General features: G+C 44.5%; 2 protein-coding genes across 4 annotated transcripts in view; both read right to left on the bottom strand.

The window, feature by feature from the left end:
• Nucleotides 1-6,809, bottom strand: part of ESF1 (ESF1 nucleolar pre-rRNA processing protein homolog) — a 130,025-nt gene extending 123,216 nt beyond the window's left edge. The window contains exon 1 of the mRNA XM_077951185.1: nucleotides 6,800-6,809. The gene's annotated coding sequence lies outside the window, so the exon portion shown is untranslated. The remainder of the gene's footprint in view (nucleotides 1-6,799) is intronic.
• Nucleotides 6,810-14,048: 7,239 nt separating this feature from the next.
• SEL1L2 (SEL1L2 adaptor subunit of ERAD E3 ubiquitin ligase) overlaps nucleotides 14,049-20,066 on the bottom strand; it is a 137,584-nt gene continuing 131,566 nt past the window's right edge. For 2 of the 3 annotated variants that reach the window (XM_028828676.2, XM_077951183.1), the window contains 2 exons: nucleotides 15,009-15,137; nucleotides 14,049-14,404 (listed from right to left, as the gene is read on the bottom strand). In XM_028828676.2, the coding sequence (XP_028684509.2) occupies nucleotides 14,285-14,404; nucleotides 15,009-15,137 (249 nt within the window). In that variant the 3' untranslated portion in view covers nucleotides 14,049-14,284. Of the gene's footprint in view, nucleotides 14,408-15,008; nucleotides 15,138-20,066 lie in introns of all 3 variants that reach the window. The other variant, XM_077951184.1, reaches the window with a different exon arrangement.

The raw sequence follows: 20,066 nt of genomic DNA, 5'->3' as shown, positions 1-20,066 counted from the left end.
CTTATAAACTTTGGAAGCAACTGACCTAGTTTAAAAAGCACTTTGTTGGTATTTTTATTAAGAATGTATTATCATTATTATTTTTGAGATGGAGTTTCACTTTTCTTGCCAATGCTGGAGTGCAACGGCGCAATCTCGACCCACTGCAACCTCCACCTCCCGGGTTCAAGCGATTCTTCTGTCTCAGCCTCCTGAGTAGCTGGGATTACAGGTGCGCACCACCACACCCAGCTAATTTTTTGTATTTTTAGTAGAAATGAGGTTTCACCATGTTAGCCAGGCTGGTCTTGAACTCCTGACCTCAGGTGATCCACCCACCTCAGCCTCCCAAAGTGCTGGGATTACAGGCGTGAGCCACCATGCCCAGTCAAGAATATTATATTTAAAGATTCATTTTGGGAAAATTAACCTCTATATTTTGGCACTGTCCTGTTTGAACACAATAGTATGCTTCCATTTATTCAAATTTTATAGATGATTGTTTAAATTATTACATCATTTCATGTGGTATTATACAATAAAAGGCATATATTTGGTTTTTATCCCTGGTTCCTGGCACAGAGCTTCTAAAATTCTTGTACTTTCCTAAGTGATTGGGGTGCTGGGTGTCTTTTACTCTAATATTTGGTCATTGACCCCCGTTCTGGTTCCTGACAAAGAGCTCCTAAATCCCTTGGAACTTCCTGGGTGATGGGTGCATCTTTTGTTCTAATCAGGTGACTCTTGATAGGCTCCTGGCTAGCTTCAGAAAGACCAAGGCCTGATCAGGAGCTTGGAACCTTGGAACTTTTCGCCCCACTGTACATCTTTCAGGAAGGGGAGAGGGGCTGGAGATTGAGTTAATAATTGATTGTACTTATGTGATGAAATCTCCATAAAAATCCACCAAAGGCGGCGTCAGAGATCTTCCGGGTTGGTGAACACATCCATGTGCTGGGGGACGACAGCACACCCCAACTCCATAGAGGGAGAAACTCCTTCACTCCTCAGGGCCCTTCCAGAACTCACTCTATGTCTTCTTCATCTGGCTAATTATTTCTCTCCTTTACAATATTCTTTAATAAATCGGTAAATGTAAGTAAATGTTTCCCTGAGTTTTGTGAACCATTATAGCAAATTATCAAACCTGAGGAGGGGCTTGTGGCAACCTCCAATGTGTAGCCAGGGCAGACAGAAGTGTGAGTAGCCTGGAAATCCACTAGTTGTGATTGGCATCTGAACGGGCAGTCAGTCTTGTGGGACTGAGCCCTCTGATTTGTGGGATCTAAAGCTAAATCCAAGTAGTGTCAGAATTGAATTGAAATGTAGGACACTCAGTTGATGTCCAGAGAGTTAGAGAATTAGTTGCTGGAAAACCTCCCACATATTTGATGTCAGAAGTGTTCCATGAGAATAGAGGAAAACAAAGTCTGTTTTATTTATTTCATATTTCTTTTTTATAACCCCAGTCCTTTCTTTGGCATGAATTAGAATAACTTGTCACTTTAACCTTAGGAGAGAGCTAGGAATCCTCATCTATTTGTTCACTAACGTATTCATTCATTCATTATTCATTTATTGTGTAGGCACAATGCGAGGTGCTGAAAACACAATGGCGAGCAGATTTTACAGCGGCCCCTGCTTCCACAGAGTGTACAATGTACTGGCTATATTAACAAATACTGATTTTATTCCCAACCCGGTATTTATCTCGGTGTCTTCTGGAATGCTTAACATGATCTTTCCTTAGAGTTTTTCTTTTTGCTGTAGGTTCCCTAAAAACCATACTCTGAGACAAGGACTTGAGTACAGTAGTTTATTTGGCAAGGAGTGGGAAGACGAGGGAGTGGAAAAGTGGGAGGGAAGAAAACCAATAACAATGCGTTAATGAGCAGATTTCTGCGGTGAACAACTGGGGCTCAATCCTGCTGGACACCTTCTGAGAAACTTTACAGAATGTACTCTGCGCATCAGTCCACCAAGGGTCAGGGAAACTGTTCCTGCCTGTCATTGGTGGAGGGATGCTGGGAGCATTAACTCCCGGGCACTTCTGGTTTACCTTTCCTTGGCCAACAGTGCTCCTGCAGCCAGAGAACCTCCTCGGGGGCAAATGTCTGAGGTAGAAAAACAAAGATGGCAAGGGGCCTGCCCATGGAAGATGCCAGTGGTCTCAGAACTGGGCTGAGGGAACATGGGTAAGGCACTAGGGTATCTACTCCAGAGGAAAGGGAGTTATCTTTGGAAAGCATATTTACATAGAGTGGGAAGGGACTGTAATGGGAGAGGAAATCAGACTGGAAAGTTAGTGTAGCTCAGAAAACAATCACAATCAATTGGTCAATAGTATTGATTGATCACAATCAACATTCCATTCTGAGTTGTTAATAAATCACATAGCAAAATTGATGATGTCTTTCTGGGCTTCACTGCAAGCTCTGCCTCCCAGGTTCACACCATTCTCCTGCCTCAGCCTCCTGAGTAGCTGGGACTACAGGCGCCCACCACCACGCCCGGCTAATTTTTTTTGTATTTTTAGTAGAGACAGGGTTTCACTGTGTTAGCCAGGATGGTCTTGATCTCCTGACCTCGTGATCCGCCTGCCTTGGCCTCCCAAAGTGCTGGAATTACAGGTGTGAGCCACTGTGCCCAGCCTGAAACATGAATTTTTAAAAAAAGATTTTTCAGCCGGGCTTGGTGGCTCATGCCTGTAATCCCAGCACTTTGGGAGGCCGAGGCAGGTGGATCACAAGGTCAGGAGTTCGAGACCAACCTGGCTGATATGGTGAAACACTGTCTCTGCTAAGAAGTACAAAAATTAGCCGGGCGTGGTGGCGGGCACCTGTAATCCCAGCAACTCAGGAGGCTAAGGCAGGAGAATCGCTTGAACCTGGGACATGGAGATTGCAGTGAGCCCAGATCACGCCACTGCACTCCAGCCTGGGCAACAGAGTGAGAATCCATCTCACAGAAAAAAAGAAAAAGAAAAAAAAAGATTTTTCAAAATAAGGTTGTAGATTTTTTTTGTCCACTTTGATATTTTTAATGGGAAAAGTGAAAAATGATAGATATTACAGTGAAAGCTATGTTTGACAATAAGATAATCAGACAATATGGCGGGGAGGTAGCACGGAAGAAGGCGCACTGGCTTTGGGGTGGATCCTGAGTTTGAATCCCCAGTTTCTCCAGTAACTAGCAGCGTGACCTGAGGCAAGTTACTGATTTGAGCCAGGGTGTTCTTATCTGGAAAGTGTAACAATGCTCTCTTCATCAGGTTGTTTTAGTTCTCATTCCCCAGAAGCTGACCCTGAAAAGAGAGGCTGTTCAACGCCCAGGAGTTTGAAAACTTTAAAGGATTGCCTCTGGAAATGTGTTATCAGCCCAGGACTATCCCTCACTCAAGTTCCCTCTAGTGAAATCACTATTTTTAGTTTTATGATTTTTCTTATTAATAACAAGCTATTGTTAGAATGGCATATTTATTGTTGCTATGGGTTGCTACTTTTTCTTATAAAAAGAATGTATCTTAAAGGAGGTGAGTAGTTTTTCCATATTAATTATATACAAACAAAATACTCTTGGCCAGGCATGGTGGCTCATACCTGTAATCCCAGCACTTTGGGAGGGTGAGGCTGGCAGATCACTTGAGGTCAGGAGTTTGAGACCAGCCTGGCCAACATGGCGAAATCCTGTCTCTACTAAAAATGCAAAAATTAGCCAGACGTGGTGGCACATACCTGTAATCCCAGTTATTTGGGAGACTGAGGCAGGAGAATAACTTGAACCCAGGAGGCGGAGGTTGCAGTGAGCTGAGATTGCACCACTGCACTCCAGCCTGGGTGACAGAGCAAGACTCCGTCTCAAAAAAAAAACAAAACAAAAACAAAAACAAAAACAAAAAAAGCCTCTGGGAGACAGAATTCATTCTGGCAGAGTGAGGAATGATGGGAAGACAGAAATGGGAAAACTTATAGCCCCACATGGAACAGAATCTCACATGGAATCCAAGGCTTGTCTCTTCACCCTTCTCCACCTTCCTTTTCTTTTCTTTCTTTCGTTTGTTGGTAATGATTTCTTCTAAATTAAAAAACAATTAAATTCCCTATCTGATGTCTCAGGTGGTTTGTGACTGTGGAATAGAGTGAGCAAACACTATTTTTAGGAAGCCATTACAAACTTACAGTACAGGACTTTAGCCTGGCCACAAACATCATTTCTTTGGGCTTTGGGAGACTTTTCTGTCTAACCTCCCACAGGCAGGGAGGCCTGTCTTAGTTCAGAAGCTGTAGGTGTGCACACTGTTGACAGTTTTGTGGCTTTGGAATTGTAGACTCGACCAGAAGCTGGAGAGGTAATGTGACCAGGGCCATAGCATTATTCCTGGAGCATCTGGGGCTAAGCCATTTGCTGCGTCCCGGCCCGGGGCATAGGTCTCAACTGTGAAATTGTTCGGGCTTTCTGGGTGATCAAATGGGACCCTTTGAGGCTTGGTTTGGGTTGAAGTCCAAAGGCTGAGAGTTAAGAAAGAGCCAAGCGGCCCCAATTTTATAAACTGAGGTGCTGGATGTTCCGAGCTGGAACTTGCAAATGGGTGGAAGTGAGGGGCAGGACATTTGAAGGTGGAAGTAGGAGGGCAGAGGCCAAATTTTCCTGGAGTTTTCTGATTGCTGTTGCATTTCCCATTGGGGAGGGGGAGAGAGAGCTCTGCCCCTAACTTTGGTCAAAGGAGAGGGGCTATAAGAGAGCCACTGGGAGAGCCTCCTCTGTGGTCCTAGAATGTGGGGGATGGAGTGGACCGGGGTGTGACACATGCCAAATGGGGAGAGGCTGAGGCTCCTTGCCTGAGGAGAGAGTGAGACTAGAAGTAAGCCAGCAAGACAAACCCAGTTGCCCTTGGAGCTAACTGCCCTCCGCCACCAGCAGCGGCAAGAGTGTGTGTTCCTCAGGAACCAGAAAAGGAACATAGAGGAGCCGGCGTGTGGTGTATTCATTTCCTATGGCCGCTATAAAAACAATTGCCACAAAATTTGTGGCTTAAAACCACAGGCATTTATTGCCTCATAGTTCTGGAGGCCAGAAGGCCTGAGATGCTCCCTCCAGGGGCTCTAGGGTGGAATCCATCCCTTGCCTCTTCTGGTGCTGCTGGCATTCCTGGGCTGTGGCCACATCACTCCTCTCTCTGCCTCCATAGTGACATTGCTTCCTCCTCTTCTGTCTGTGTCAAATCTCTCTGCCTCCCTCTTATAAGGACACCTGTGATTGCATTTAAAGCCTGCCTGGATAATCCAGGATAATCTCCCCCCTTCTGTGTGTGTCAAATCTCTCTCTGCCTCCCTCTCATGAGGACACCTGTGATTTGCATTTAAAGCTAGCCTGGATAATCCAGGATAATCTCCCCTCTCAAGATCCTTAATCACTCTGTAGAGTCCCTTTCTGACATGGAACATTCATAGTTTCAGGGATTAGGACGTGGATGTCTTTTGAGGCCATTATTCAGCCTACTGCAGGTAGAGTCCCATCCAAGAGAGTCTGTTCATGGACCAGTGGGTGACCTCAAGGCTCAGGACACCTCACTCACGAAGCAGATGCTTTGACTGCCCAGTGATTTTCGCTGTAGCTGCAGAGGACCTTTCTGTACAAGCCCAGACTCCTGCTAACTGTGCCTAACACTAAGGGAAGGCGCGGGTTCTGCCTCAGAGACATCCCCAAAGCCTCTGAGAAGTAGCTGAGAAAGGATGAGGGGGCAGTGAATGCACCCTGGGAGCAATCCTTAAATAACAGGGAAGGGAGCCGGTGGGTAAGGGACCCAGCCTCCTGTCTTTGAGGCAGACAATTCTGGGAGGTATTCCGCAAACCTTCCAGATCCTGGTAGAATAGGACCCTCACTGCCTACAGCGGTAACTTTAAAAACGCATGCTTTTTTTTTTTTTTTTTTTTTTTTTAATGGCTTTTCATCCTTCTCTCTCCCTCAATTCTGAGTCCTGCGATCACTTCCCAAATGAGCTACCTATACCCAAATTCTTGTTTCAGGCTGTGCTTTTCGTAGATCCCAAACAAGGATATAAGCTTCCCAGCAGGGAATCCCCAAGAACGCGGCAAAAATGCTTCATGGGAGTCAACATGGTGAACTTCCATGCTCAGCGGGCACCTTGGTTGGATAACTTTTGTGCTGGCTTAGTGAAATCTTTCCTATTCCTTAAACCACCCTCTCCCTTCAACCCCCACTCCCTTCAACCATGGAGGAGGCAGAGGCAGGTAGGGTGGGAAGAGGGGAGGAAACAGGGCAGAACTGACCATGTCCCACACTCCTGTCCCCCATCACTCAGGGTTCCAGGCTGAAGCAGGCCCCGGATGCAGCCTACTTACTGCATTCAGTTCTTTCAACACACGGCATGCATTCGTCAGCCCGTTTACTCTGCTCGCATCTGCGTTTCTTCTAGAGGCGGAAACTGTTCATCAGCTAGCATCAATACTACGATCCTGCTTTTAAATATCCTCTGCTGACGGTTACACTGTTCTGAAGAAGTAATCATTTTATGGCATGTCTATAAAACGAGAAGGGGAATCTTACCTCACAGAATGGGTGGATGCAGTGAGCTAGCTCCAGGAAAGTGCCTGGCACAGAGTGGATGCCCTAATAATGGGGTCTTCTCTCTTCTACAGCACACACTGCAAGCTTCCTGTGGGCAGCTCTTAGTTCCCGGGTCTTTGGCAGAGTGCTTGGGACACTATAAGTGCTCAGGGAATTGTTTATTGAAGGAAAGGGTGTGAGGGTCAGGAAAGCAGCTCTTAATCATTGCCCCAGATGCTGCCAATGTCCTGGCCCCGTCCCCTCGGGGCTTCTCATTGCTGGCAGGCAAAGCCGCTAACTGCAAGCACCTGCATCCATTTGCCCAGGGGTTTTCCCGGTTGGCTCCACCTTCCTACATGGGGGATTGGAACTACGGAAAATTAGTGTTCCACTTAAAGCACCCCTCAACCAATGACTGTGAGCAGTTGTGAATAAATAGCCTGTCCTCATGTCCCTTGGGTGGGATAACCATGAGGTGCGTGCTCTATACCAGAGTTCCCCAGTGGGACTGAGCTCTGGTGACTCACAGTGGTACCTTTTTTTGTGACACTAGGGTCTCACTCTGTCACCCAGGCTGGAGTGCAGTGACGTGATCTCATCTCACTGTAGCCTCAACTTCCTTAACTCAAGTGATCCTCCCACCTCAGCCTCCCAAGTAGCTGGGACTACAGGCCTGCAACACCACGCTTGGCTAGTTTTTTATTTTTATTTTTTTAGAGACAAGGTCTTTCTATGTTGCCCAGGTGGGTCTCAAACTCCTGAGCTCAAATGATCCTCCTGCCTCAGCTTCCCAAATTGCTGAGATTACAGGTGTGAGCCACCGCGCCCAGACTGGCAATTTTTTTGGTAACTCTCTACTGGCTTCCTTCCTGATTTATATTTCTTCAATATAACATACCAAATAAACTATTTGCATGCAAAAATCCTTGTCTCATGGTCAGCTTCTGGGGGAACCTAAATGAAGACAACCACACGGCTGAAATTTGAAATGTTTATGAGGCTTTCTTAAGGGAAGCCCTTTTCTTCCTATAGCATTGATTCTTCTTCCTGCTTGGTTTCCGATTTCTGTATAATGTGTGGAAGGGGAGAAAATGATACAATCTTTTTGCAACTCTCATAAGTTCATAACTAAGGCACCCTCCTGAAACAAAAGACAAATCAATAAGGGAAAAACAAGTAAGCTTAATAACCTATGTCATGTTCATCATGGGGGAGAAAAGTAACTCTCTCTGCAAAGTAACTCTCAAAGCACTGGCTGGAAACATGAGGCTTTGAGCTTTGCTTAAATAGCATTTTAACAAAAAGCAATGAATTTTAGTGCAGTGACAAGACAAAGGAGAGAACAGTTCCAGTCTCTCAAAGGGGGAAAGCTGTGGGAAGATACTAATGAAGTAAGGTCTGCTCACAGGTTTCTCTGGTGTCTGCTAGTGCCGTCTCTAGGCTGATAAGTGGCTGTCTCCAGTTAGACAGGATTTATGTTCTGCCTTTAGGCAAACAAAGGAGAGGCAGAGAGTCTCTGTACATCTCAGTTGTCGTTAGCTCACCAATCCTCAATATTTTAGGGAGAAATATTTTGGTTTCCTTCAGTGTAAATACTTGGACTACCTCAGATTCATTCCAGGCCTGTACACATGCCAGTTTGCAGCTGCTCTGTCCTGGCTGGGGCAGATATCTACTTCCCCAGTTTGCTGGGGCCAGGCCCCAAGGTGGCCTCACAGCTGTTGTAGGGATACAAGTCTTCATGTTGCTGAGGAGTCCTTGTCCTGATCTGATTTGCCTGCTATTGTGAAGACAGTGGCTGAGTATTGTTACCTTTCTCCTTGGTTCTCTTAATAGGAGTGAATCTTTTTGGAGACTCCCTCCCAGTGCATCTGCTGTGGGTCAGTGTGTGTGTGTGTGTGTGTGTGTGTGTGTGTGTTTTCTTTTGAGACAGAGTTTCTCTCGTCACCCAGGCTGGACTGCAATGGCATGATCTTGGCTCACTGCAACCTCCACCTCCCTGGTTCAAGCAATTCTCCTGCCTCAGCCTCCCAAGTAGCTGGGATTTCAGGCATCTGCCACCATGCCCAGCTAATTTTTGTAGTTTTAGTAGAGACGGGTTTTCACCATGTTGGCCAGGCTGGTCTCGAACTCCTGACCTCAGGTGATCCACCCGCCTCGGCCTCCCAAGTGCTAGAATTACAGGTGTGAGCCACCGTCCCCAGCCACGGGTCAATGTGTTCTTGTTGATAAATGATGTGGGGAACAGTACAAGATGGTGGGAGAGCCTGGAAGAACTTGGAGAAATTTTCAGGTAAAGCTCATTGAAGTTGCTGAAAATTAAACAATGTCAAAATGGCATTCATGGTCAGACAATTTGTGAAGGTTTATTTTTAACAGTGGGAGTTCTGGGTTTTCTAATCATTTACTCTAAGAGAGGATAAAATGCAATGTAAAATTAAAATTTGAAAATTAAAAACTATGAATTTTCTAGACAATGAGTCTCCAGTCAGTAACTACCTGACTAGCAGGATGGTTTGGAAGGGTTTTTCCCACACTTTAATACCGAGCCCAGTGCCACCCAATGCTAAACTATTAAGAGGGCAGCTTTGATATTAAAACCCAAAGCAGAGAGCTGGACACACTGGTGTGTGCCTGTAGTTCCAGCTACTCAGGAGGCTGAGGCAGGAGAGTCACTTGAACACAGGAATTCCAGTCCAGCCTGGGCCACATAGTGAGACCCCATCTCTAAAGAAAAAAAAAAAAACAACAAAAAACTGGCAAGAAGTAGATGCTCTTTGTGCATAATAAGGCTTAGGGAATACATGAGCATACGATCGACTATCATAGTGCAAGAGAAGTTCAATTTATTTATTTGATACATTCCCATCTAGAGGCTGGTCCGTAGTGAGGGCTGCTTTCTCTCTCCAGTCCAAGGATGTACAATTTCCTGTGTCCCTCTATCCAGCAGCAGAACCCTAGGGCAGAGGATGGCTGATAGCAGCCCATGCTGAAGGTCATATCCCCGCAGGAGGACCTTAGCCAGGAGTTGAGGCAGAGGAGCTGGGCTTATGGGGACTGTGGATTCAGGAAGGGAAACTGAATGAGGATGGGAGGTGGTGGAGGGGGTCTGGGGTGTGTCTCCCATCCACTGCACGTCAGGAATGAGTCTTGAGACACAGGAGTGGAGCCTGCATCTAGGGTGCCCCAGGCAGAGAGTCCCAACCATCCTGGGACTCTGCATCTCTTGGCTCATGTCACTTGAGCCAAAGCAAAGAGCTGAGCATTATTTAAGTGTGTGTGTGTGTAGTGGCCAATGTGATGGGGTGTGTGTGTTTAGCTAAGTAACAGAGGAGGATATCTCTTCCACCCTTCACTTACCATCACACATCTGTATTTCTTCAGTCTGAAAGGTGGGAAGATGAAGAGGGCCAGGCACGCGTCTGACTGGGCTGTCTAATCCTTGTTTTCCAAGATAGGCAGCTCAGGCTTGGGCTGCATTTTTCTTCTGCCAATTTTTGTACTGGAATTTATGTGACCATTGGTAGATTTTTAAACAGTATCTTTATAGTAGGTTAGATACGGCTGCAAACTCTTTGCTACTCCCACTGAAAGACGGAGTGTAACACTTGACTGATGGAACGTGGTGGAAGAGATGTTCTAGAACTTCTGAGGCTTAGTCTTAGCAAACCTGTGGCTTTTGCCTGTGTCTCTGTGAACGTTCTCTGTGGGAATGGTGAGCTACAGTGTAAAAGGCCCAAATGCTCTGTCCACCATGCCAAGAGGCCACATCTGGCATGTGGGTATACTGGTCAACAGTTACAGCTGAGATCAGCAAAAGTGCCAGGGATGTGAGTAAACCTGTCTTGGATTCTAGAACAGCCCATCCACTAAGTGACCAGAAGAATCACCTGACCACACCCTGCCCAAATTCCTGACCCACAAAATCGTGAGATAAAATGAAATGATTGTTGTTTTAAGGCACTAATTTTGGAGAAGTTTGTTAAGAAGCAGGCAATAACTGGAACCGTAACATAGAGGAAAGAACATCTGTGGTGTTAGATCTGGACTCAAATCCCAGCTCCATTATTTATCAACTGTGTGATCTTTTCTAGCTTCTTCTGGCCTCAGTTTCCTCCTGTGTTAAATAGAGGTCATTCTAGCTACCTCCTAGCCTCATCATGAAGATGAAATGAGAAAACAGATGGAAAACAGAGCCTGGCTCATAGCAGCTGCTTCAAAATGTTTCTTTCCTCTCCTCTCAGCCTCACCACACCCTCTTCTCTAGGGTTTTCTGGGATGCCCAGTGAGGGGAATGCAGCAAACTACAGCACCCCCACCACTCAAGATTTTGGAGAAAAGAATTCCAAGGGAATGTTACTGAGAAAATGACTCTGGACCCCCCTGCTCCAGAAAGACAAAATTATTTTCCTGACTTGACTTTTAAAAAATGGATTTACTTGAAGAGCTACTCCAATTTAATGAATAATTAGGGGAGGAAATTAAGGCAGTTACAAAAGAGAATTAGATTTTTTTTTTTCTTTTTTTTTTTTTTGAGACCAAGTCTGGCTCTGTCACCAGGCTAGAGTGCAGTGGTGCAATCTCAGCTCACTGCAACCTCCGCCTCCTGGGTTCAAGTGATTCTCCTGCCTCAGCCTCCAGAGTAGCTGGGATTATAGGTGCCTGCCACCATGCCCAGTTAATTTTTGTATTTTTAGTAGATACGAGTTTCACTATGTTGGCCAGGATGGTCTCAATCTCTTTTTTTTTTTTTTTTTTTTTTTGAGACGGAGTCTCACTGTGTCTCCCAGGCTGGAGTGCAGTGGCGTGATCTCAGCTCACTGCAAGCTCCGTCTCCCGGGTTCACGCCATTCTCCCGCCTCAGCCTCCCAAGTAGCTGAGACTACAGGCGCCCGCCACCACGCCCGGCTAGTTTTTTGTATTTTTAGTAGAGACGGGGTTTCACCATGTTAGCCAGGATAGTCTCGATCTCCTGACCTCGTGATCCACCCGCCTCGGCCTCCCAAAGTGCTGGGATTACAGGCTTGAGCCACCACGCCCGGCCGGTCTCAATCTCTTGACCTCGTGATCCACCCACCTCAGCCTCCCAAAGTGCTGAGATTACAGGTGTGAGCCACCACATCCGGCCAACAATTAGATTTTTAAAAAACAGATACCTTGGACCAGGCGCAGTGGCTCATGTCTGTAATCCCAGCACTTTGGGAGGCCAAGGCGGGCAGATCATTGGAGGTCAGGAGTTTGAGACCACCCTGGGCAACATGGTGAAACCCTGTCTTTACTAAAAATACAAAAAAAAAAAAAAAAAAAAAAAGCTGGATGTGGTGGTGCGCACCTATAGTCCCAGTTACTTGGGAGGCTGAGGCAGGAGAATCACTTGAACTTGGGAGGTGGAGGTTGCAGTGAGCCAAGACCAGGCCTGCTGCACTCCAGCCTGGTGACAGGTGAGACTCCATCTCAAAATAAATAAATAAATAAAAATAAAATACAAAAATTAGCTGGGTGTGATGGTATACACAGCAGCAGAATCACTTAAACCTGGGAGGCAGGGGTTGTAGTGAGCCAAGATCGTGACACTGTACTCCAGCCTGGGTGAAAGAGAAAGACCCCATCTCAAAAAAACAAAAACAAAACAAACAAAAAAACTAGATACCTTGTGGTCCATAGGGTATCCATTTTTATTTAAGGTATCAGAAGCAAGAAAATGAAGAAGGGCTCTGTGTGCCCATAGAGCGGGTGGGATTTTGCTATAACCAAGAAGCATCAGTGGTTTTCAGGCAGGAGGCTCTCTCCCTCCCTCTGTCAGTCATCTCAGAGGCGCCCAGAGGCTGCAAGGTGCCCAACCATGCACAGAGGTGATGAGAACTGCTACCGTGGCGGCTCCAGGAGAAGAGGCCCAGAAATGGACATTTGAATGATTGAAACCCCCTAAACCACTCCTGCTTTCAAAGCTTGCTCCATGTCTCACATTGACATGGAACAATGAGCTGAAATGGGAAACATCAACTCAGGCTGCCTTCCCTCCTATATTTCAGGCAGTGCTCTACTCTACACAGGAAGTTCCCGAACAGGTCTCCCTTTCTTTCCTGCCTGCAGTCATTCCCACAAGTTTACCTCTAAGGAGCTCATTTTCATCCAGACTTTGAGGCAGGGCTCACCAATGCTGCCTTCTGCACTCCCCTGTCTGTTCTCATCCGGGTCCTTAATGTGCTCACATTCCTGACACCTGTGAGATGTCATAGCACGGCTGCCCTCTCCATTACGCCCTGACCTGCGGTTTAGATGCTGCCCCTTCCTGCACATTTGTATAAATTAGGCTGCATCCCTGGGAACTGGAACTCCCTAATAAGGCAGGGACATGACCCCCAAACTCTAAAACACTTGGACCTCAGACAGGCCTGGATTCGTTCCTGGTCAAATAAATGACTGTGGCCAGTATGTGTGTGTGTGCTATGTTTAGAAAGCACTTTTGATGTTAGGTTTATTTAAGCTTCACGATTCTTCAGTGAGGTAGGAAATAATCCCATTTTATGGAGGAAAAGCTGAGGTTTGGAAAAGTTATGCCCAAAGTTACACAGCTACTAAGGGACAGAGTTGGACTTCAAATCCAAGTTGTTTGATCCCAAACTCAGTGCATGCCCACCATTTCATCCTACCTTTTGATTATGATTGACATTAGAAATTAAATTTTCATGTCCCTAAATTGGATTTTTAAGTAAGCAAGCAAGATCTCTTCCTACCTAAGCACCTAGCACATTAGCTGGAGAACTAACTGCAAAGCGCTGAAGCCACACAGATTGTTACCAACTCAGCTGTCTCCCCATCCATTCCAATGGATTTGCCATGAGTTTTTTAAAGGATATTAAAAGTTCCCAATTATGGAACTCATTCTAGGTGCCAGGCCCTGTGCCACTCTCATTACATCCATTATCCCACTTCATCTTCATATCAGTTGTCTAACATAGGCATTATCCTTCCCTTTTTGCACACCGGGAAACTAAGGCTCAAGAAGTCAAATATTGGCTGGGTGTGGTGGCTCATGCCTATAATCCCAGAACTTTTGGAGGATCACTTGAGGTCAGGAGTTCGAGACCAGCCTGGCCAACATGGCGAAACCCCATCTCTACTGAAAATACAAAAATTAGCCAGGTGTGGTGGTGGGCGCCTATAATCCCAGCTATTCGGGAGACTTAGGCAGGAGAATCACTTGAATCTGGGAGGCAGAGGTTCCAGTGAGCTGAGATCTTGCCACTGCACTCCAGCCTGGGGGACAGAGGGAAACTGTGCCTCAAAATTGTACAAGGTCTATTTGTACATTTGTATCTTTATCATATTCTGAGGGATCTGGATTTCTGCCTTCCCCAAACTCCGCCTTCTCTTCACCTTAGTTTGTCCGTAGGAGTCAGGAAACCCAATGTGTCCTCTTGACAGAGAAGAGGTTGTTCTAACAATATGAAAAGGGGTGGTCTTTATTTGTAACGTGGGACCAGGTCACCAAGATGACAGATTGGTAACAACATCTTAGGTGACCAGTTCCCAGCATCCCCCAAAGGGTTTTCTCAACTAAGCAGGAAGTCTGAAGTTGTTTCTCCAGGATAGTCCCCAAGTCTTGTCCATTTTCCATCACAGCCCTGAACGGAAAACTGTAGCGGACTCTTGATTTGGATGGGAAACTTTATTTAGCGGGGATACCTTGGAGTGAACTGGTTCCCGTTAGCAGGTTTTCCCATGATCCTCATCCTACCCACGGTGATTTCTAAGCAACAAAATCAGCCCAGCAACAATGAGGCCAATCACAAATAAGTCCCAGTGTGGTCCAACGGTGTTGTCCGGTTTCAGCCAGTTCCATCTCATTGTGAACTGCTGGCAAGAGACATTCTGTCAAAAACAATCCAAGCTTCCCACCTCCACTCAGAGCCACCTACTCTTCCCAAACCCACTGCCACCAACCCTCCTCCCACCCATTCCCTTTGCTTCCTTCAGTCTTGGAAAACACAATCTTTGCTTGCTTACAACTTCCACAAGGGGTGTAAATAGCACCTTTAGAATAACCCCAAAGATTTAGACACTTTACGTTTTTTCAAACGGTAGCTCTTTGTGGTACCCCTTGCCACCTGCCATCTGCCTACCAGTCTCGGCTATTGATGGTAAGAACTGTTTTGAAGAAGTATATATAGCACATGCCACTGTGCTTAAGGCTTTGAATGTAATGTGTGCTGGAAAAGAACATCTGCTGAATGAATTAATTGCTTATACTGTGAAGTGTCAACACATACTCAGTAGAACACATAAAATTACTCTGCATGGCAAGTGTAAGACTTTGAATTTGACTTCTCAAAGGAAAGCCAGTCCACAAGAAGCTCCCCGATGGGCCTTGTCACGTTGTCCCTAGGAGTTGCTCATTGGAGACTTTCAGAGCATTGGAGACTTTCAGAAATTCAGGACTTGTTCAAGACAAACTTACATTAAAAAACAGAATATCCCGGAGCAAATGCATAGTTTCCAGTTTCATGAGGGCAAAGAACACAGGTATGTAGGCATCTGGACTCGTTTGAGCAGCCATGTCGTATAATCTTCTGGCCAAGTGAATGTCCTAGAAGGAGAAGAATAGCCCATACCCGTCAGATTCGCTAGGAGTAAGTAAACAGACACCACTGTTCAAAATATCAAATGTAATTAAGGGTACAGGACTTAAGATAGGGAGATTATCATGGATTATCCAGGTGGACCTCAGATAATCAAGTGAACATTTAAACAGAGTTATCTCTGGGCTGGGGGTGGAAGCAAGACAGATGTGGTGGAGGGCGACTTCAGAGAGATCCTCAGCATGAGAGACTCAACTTGCCATTGTTGGAAGGGGCCACATGGAATGAGAAGGAATTTGGACAGTCAATAAGGAAACAAGAACCTTGGTCCTACAACCTCAATTAACTGAATTCCACCAAACAACTGGAATGAGCCCTGCAGTGGATTCTTCCCCAGAGCCCCCAATAAAGAACATTCTTGATTTTAACTTCGTGAAACCCCAAACTGAAGACCCAGTCAAATCACCTGGGCTTTTGGCCTACAGAAACCATGAGATAATAAGCTTGTGTTATTTTAAGTCCCCAAATTTGTAGTGATTTGTTACGGCAAGCATAGAAAATTAACACAGTCTCCAGAAAGCTTTCTTGGATACCCCTGTAACAGCTCCTAATTGTGATTCCAACAAATAGGGTGGAGAATAGGGCCAGGCACAGGGGTTCATGCCTATAGTCCCAGCACTTTGGGAGGCCAAGGCAGGTGGATCACTTGAGGCCAGGAGTTCGAGACCAGCCTGGCCAATATAGTAAAATCCTGTCCCTACTAAAAATGCAAAAAGTAGTCAGGTGTGGTAGTGCATGCCTATAATCCCGTTACTTGGGAGGCTGAGGCACGAGAATCGCTTGAATCCAGGAGGCAGAGGTTGCAGTGAGCCAAGATCGTGCCACTGAACTCTAGCCTGGACGACAGAGTGATACTCTGTCTCAAAAGAAAAAAAAATTGTACAGTTCTCTAAAGTAAGTCAGAATACAGGTAGTTAGTGATCATCATCTAAAATTCTCATTGTCTTCATAGTACTTACCATACCTAAAGTTTTAGAATTTATTTATTCATTTGTTTGTCTCCAGGTCCTCAAAAACAAGGACTTGGACTCTCTGTTCATCCCCGAATTCCCAGTCCTTAATGAAGGGCCTAGTACGCAGTAGGTCTTTGATAATACTTATAGGATGATGAAGAAACTATTTTTGGCTCTCATGTTGAAGACAGAGTCCTCAAATGGCATAGTACTATATTTTCAGGAGCTTTTTTTTTTTTTTTTTCATGAATTATGCCATGGCTTTCTTTTTCATCCACTCATGCCTTGTTTTATGTGTTTGCTTTGTTTTTGGTTTGCCCAAACAGAGTGACCATAGGCAAGGTGGAGTTGCTTTTAAAGGTAAAAAGTGCCCTGGGCAGTCCCAGAATTAGATTTTGCTTGGGTGCCCATGGGCTATTTTCAAAAGGAAGGGAAGAAGAAGAGGAATTTTTCACAAACTGTGGTCATCCTAATATCTGTCTTTCTTGCTTCATTACCTAGGCTTCGATACTTGTGAATCATTGAAGCCTCTGCTAAAACTGTTTTTGTTTTGTTTTGTTTTGTTTTGTTTTGGTGGGGGGTTGATGTCTTCTCTTAGCTGTGTTCTGCTTATTATAGCTTAAATATTTTCCAAAGCTTTATAGTCTGGAAGATTGATTTGTTGAAGAAAGAGGAATGTTCTTGCTTGAAATGCAGTTCAGGAGATTGGAACAAATCTTCCTGGAAACATAAAATAGATGTTGTAAAAACTCTAATTGGTGTCTCTGATTCCAACAAATTCAGTGTTCGTTTGAAAGCACCCTGCAGATGATAACAGCTGGGTCGGCCGCACATGTGAAAGACATATTGACTTGAACGGGACGTTTGGGGAAAAGCGGCCTTTGTCAATATCTCAGGCATTCATACTTGTTTCTTGTTTGAGGCAGTCGATAGTTATTCATTTATTTCTTGTGGTAAAAGCATTACAATCCAGTCGCTTAGTATTTTATAGTAAAAAATAGTGAGAAGTACCATTAAAGTGGGACGAACTCATTCCTTGTCCAGGAGACCTCACAATTTGCAGTGTGTGTGGGGCTGGGGGGTGAATGTGAAAGCCTTTCTTTAAAATTCCCAGAGAAGGAAATTCCTGAATGCTTCCAGCTAACTACGGCAACTCATATAAAATAAATTTTAGTACTAGACTAGAAAAGACTCCTCATTCTTTGACCCTATTTAGTAAAAAAATCTAAGTCATGCAAACAAAAAAATCTCCTCCTGATGGTGTTTTGATGATGACCACAGTTCATTAAATGAGAAGTCCACTACATACCCAGTCCACTTAGATTTAACTTTTCTGTGGTACATTTGAATTTATTTTGCTTTAAATTCAGTGATTAAAGAGATTATGTAAACCGAGCTGCAGACTCTTGTTAAAGAACATGTTTCTAACTAAAATGATATGTGGATACTGCTCAATATCTAGATGTTTAAAATAGCTTCTTTTAATTCAAAGATACAGAATTCTCCTGCAGTAAAGTAGCTGGTTTATGAAAATTTTACAATTGCCCGATGCAGGAGTTTCCAGCCCCAAATCTTTGGATGTCAAAAAAAAAATTTCTTATACTGGGACAGAGCATGTGAATGGGAAGGTCGTTTTTGAATAATTTATTCTTATTTTCTTTTTATAAATATACCATATGTTAATTAGAGGGAATTTGGAAATATAGAACTGAACAAATAAGAAAAAAAGCCACCCACAATCTCACTGCACAGAGATAACTACTGGTAATATTTTATACACATTCTTCTAGCATTTCATGTATATTCATATATACATACTTTTTAATTTAGAAATTTTTTACTCAGCATAATATTTCATCTTCTGCTTTCTTAACCTAAGAATATATTTCAAATAATATGCTGTGTCCTAATATATTCCGCTAGTCTATAATTTTTTTTTTTTGAAACAGGGTCTCGCCATGTCACCCAGTCTGGAGTATGGTAGCAGACTCTTGGCTTACTGCTGCCTCCGCCTCCGGGGCTTGAGCAATCCTCGCACCTCGGCTTCCCGAGTAGCTGGGATTACAGGGACTACAGGTGTGTGCCACCATGCCCGGCTGATTTTTGTATTTTTTTTTTTTGTACAGACCGTGTTTCACCATGATGCCCGTCTAGCCTGGGCATCATATATAACATGGCTTCTATTTTGAAGCATTCTCGTTACTTGTAGAAATTTGTTCTGTAACTAATGGAGCTATACACACAGAAAATACTGTTTTTGTATATTTCTGGTTATTTCCCTAGGTGATAAATGTTTATTTCATGAAAAGTTATGATCATTTCTAAGAAGTGTGTTTTCTGTCCTGCCATATTTCTGAGAGGGCCATTTTAAGTATCTAATTTTAACTTATCCTTTCCAGAAAATAATTCTGGTGTTTAAAGCTTCAGCTGTAACACTCCATGGGTGGTCAGACCAGACAAATGAGAAATAAAAATGCATTGTGCCATAATCACTTTTGTTTTTGACAGGTCTATTTATAATTTATTTGGTAGATGTGATTTTGTTTTCTCTGCAGAATCCAAAAATACATGTTATCTAGTAGGTCTACATATATGTATTTGAAACTCTTCCCCAAAGGATAATTTCCCCCGCCTTTCTGTCTTACCTTAGGACAGCTTTCCTATCCATTGTCTTTAAACAGACCTGCTTTCTTCCATTTAAAAAGCTTGTCATGTGTTTCTCGTACTCCATGGTACAAACATACTTTTGAACAGGACCTGGCAGTCCTGATTCCCCTATCTGAGTTAGCTGTTACCTCTTTAACATACTGTGATACTTTATTTTTAATTCTTTTCAAGTGTGTGTGTGCCTATATATGACCGCCATTTTAGGCTTAACAGTAACTATGGACAAGTCTCTTCTGTAGTGGACCGTGAGCCCTTTGAAGGTTGTCTTGTTCTTATTGTATCCCCAGAACCAAGCACAGGGCTTACTGATATAGGAAATAGTCCTTGATAAATATTCGAGTGAATAAATGAATGAATGAAAAGCAGAGTGCGATACCGTGGTGGTTTAGAAGTAGATACCTTTTAAATCTGGGGGTTCTGGCCGGGCGTGGTGGCTCACGCCTGTAATCCCAGCACTTTGGGAGGTTGACGCGGGCGGATCACGAGGTCAGGAGATCGAGACCATCCTAACATGGTGAAACCCGGTCTCTACTAAAAAAAAAATACAAAAAAATTAGTCGGGCGTGGTGGTGGGCGCCTGTAGTCCCAGCTACTCGGGAGGCTGAGGCAGGAGAATGGCATGAATACGGGAGCCGGAGTTTGCAGTGAGCCGGGATCGTGCCACTGCACTCCAGCCTGGATCACAGAGCGACACTCCATCTCAAAAAAAAAAAAAAATTAGCTGGGCATAGTGGTGTGCGCCTGTAGTCCCAGCTACTGGGGAGGCTGCAGTAGGAGAATCACTTGAACCCGGGAGGCAGAGGTTGCAGTGACCCAAGATTGCACCACTGCACTCCAGCCTGGTGACAGAACGAGACTCCCTGTTAAAAAAAAAAAAAAAAAAAAAAAAAAAAAAAAAAAAAATCTGGGGTTCCTTGAAGGATTCCTAAAGGAGATGACATTGGGGCTGTTCTTTGAAAAATGGACTGGTTTTCAATGGGCATAAATATGGGTTAAGATCATTCCAGCAAAAGGATGGTATCTCAGGAGGGCTCAGGCCAAGGTCTTTGAGGGGAAGGAATAAGTAGCCTAGAATCTAGATAGGGCAAAGTGCTGTATCACACCGTTATTATCAAGGTAGGCTAGGTCACTGGGGGCTTTGAATGTGGAATAGAAGTCTGGACTTCATTTAGCAATAAAAAGTAAATAAGATTCTTTTTATTTGTGTGTTTGCTTGTTTGTATTTTTTGGCGGTTTTATTTGGGGGAGAGGGTAGGA

This window comes from Macaca mulatta, chromosome 10 (genome assembly GCF_049350105.2).
Source record: "Macaca mulatta isolate MMU2019108-1 chromosome 10, T2T-MMU8v2.0, whole genome shotgun sequence".
Classification (NCBI taxonomy): Eukaryota; Metazoa; Chordata; class Mammalia; order Primates; family Cercopithecidae; genus Macaca; species Macaca mulatta.
Note: the sequence above shows the minus strand (reverse complement) of the source record. Positions and strands in the feature narration are given on the sequence as shown.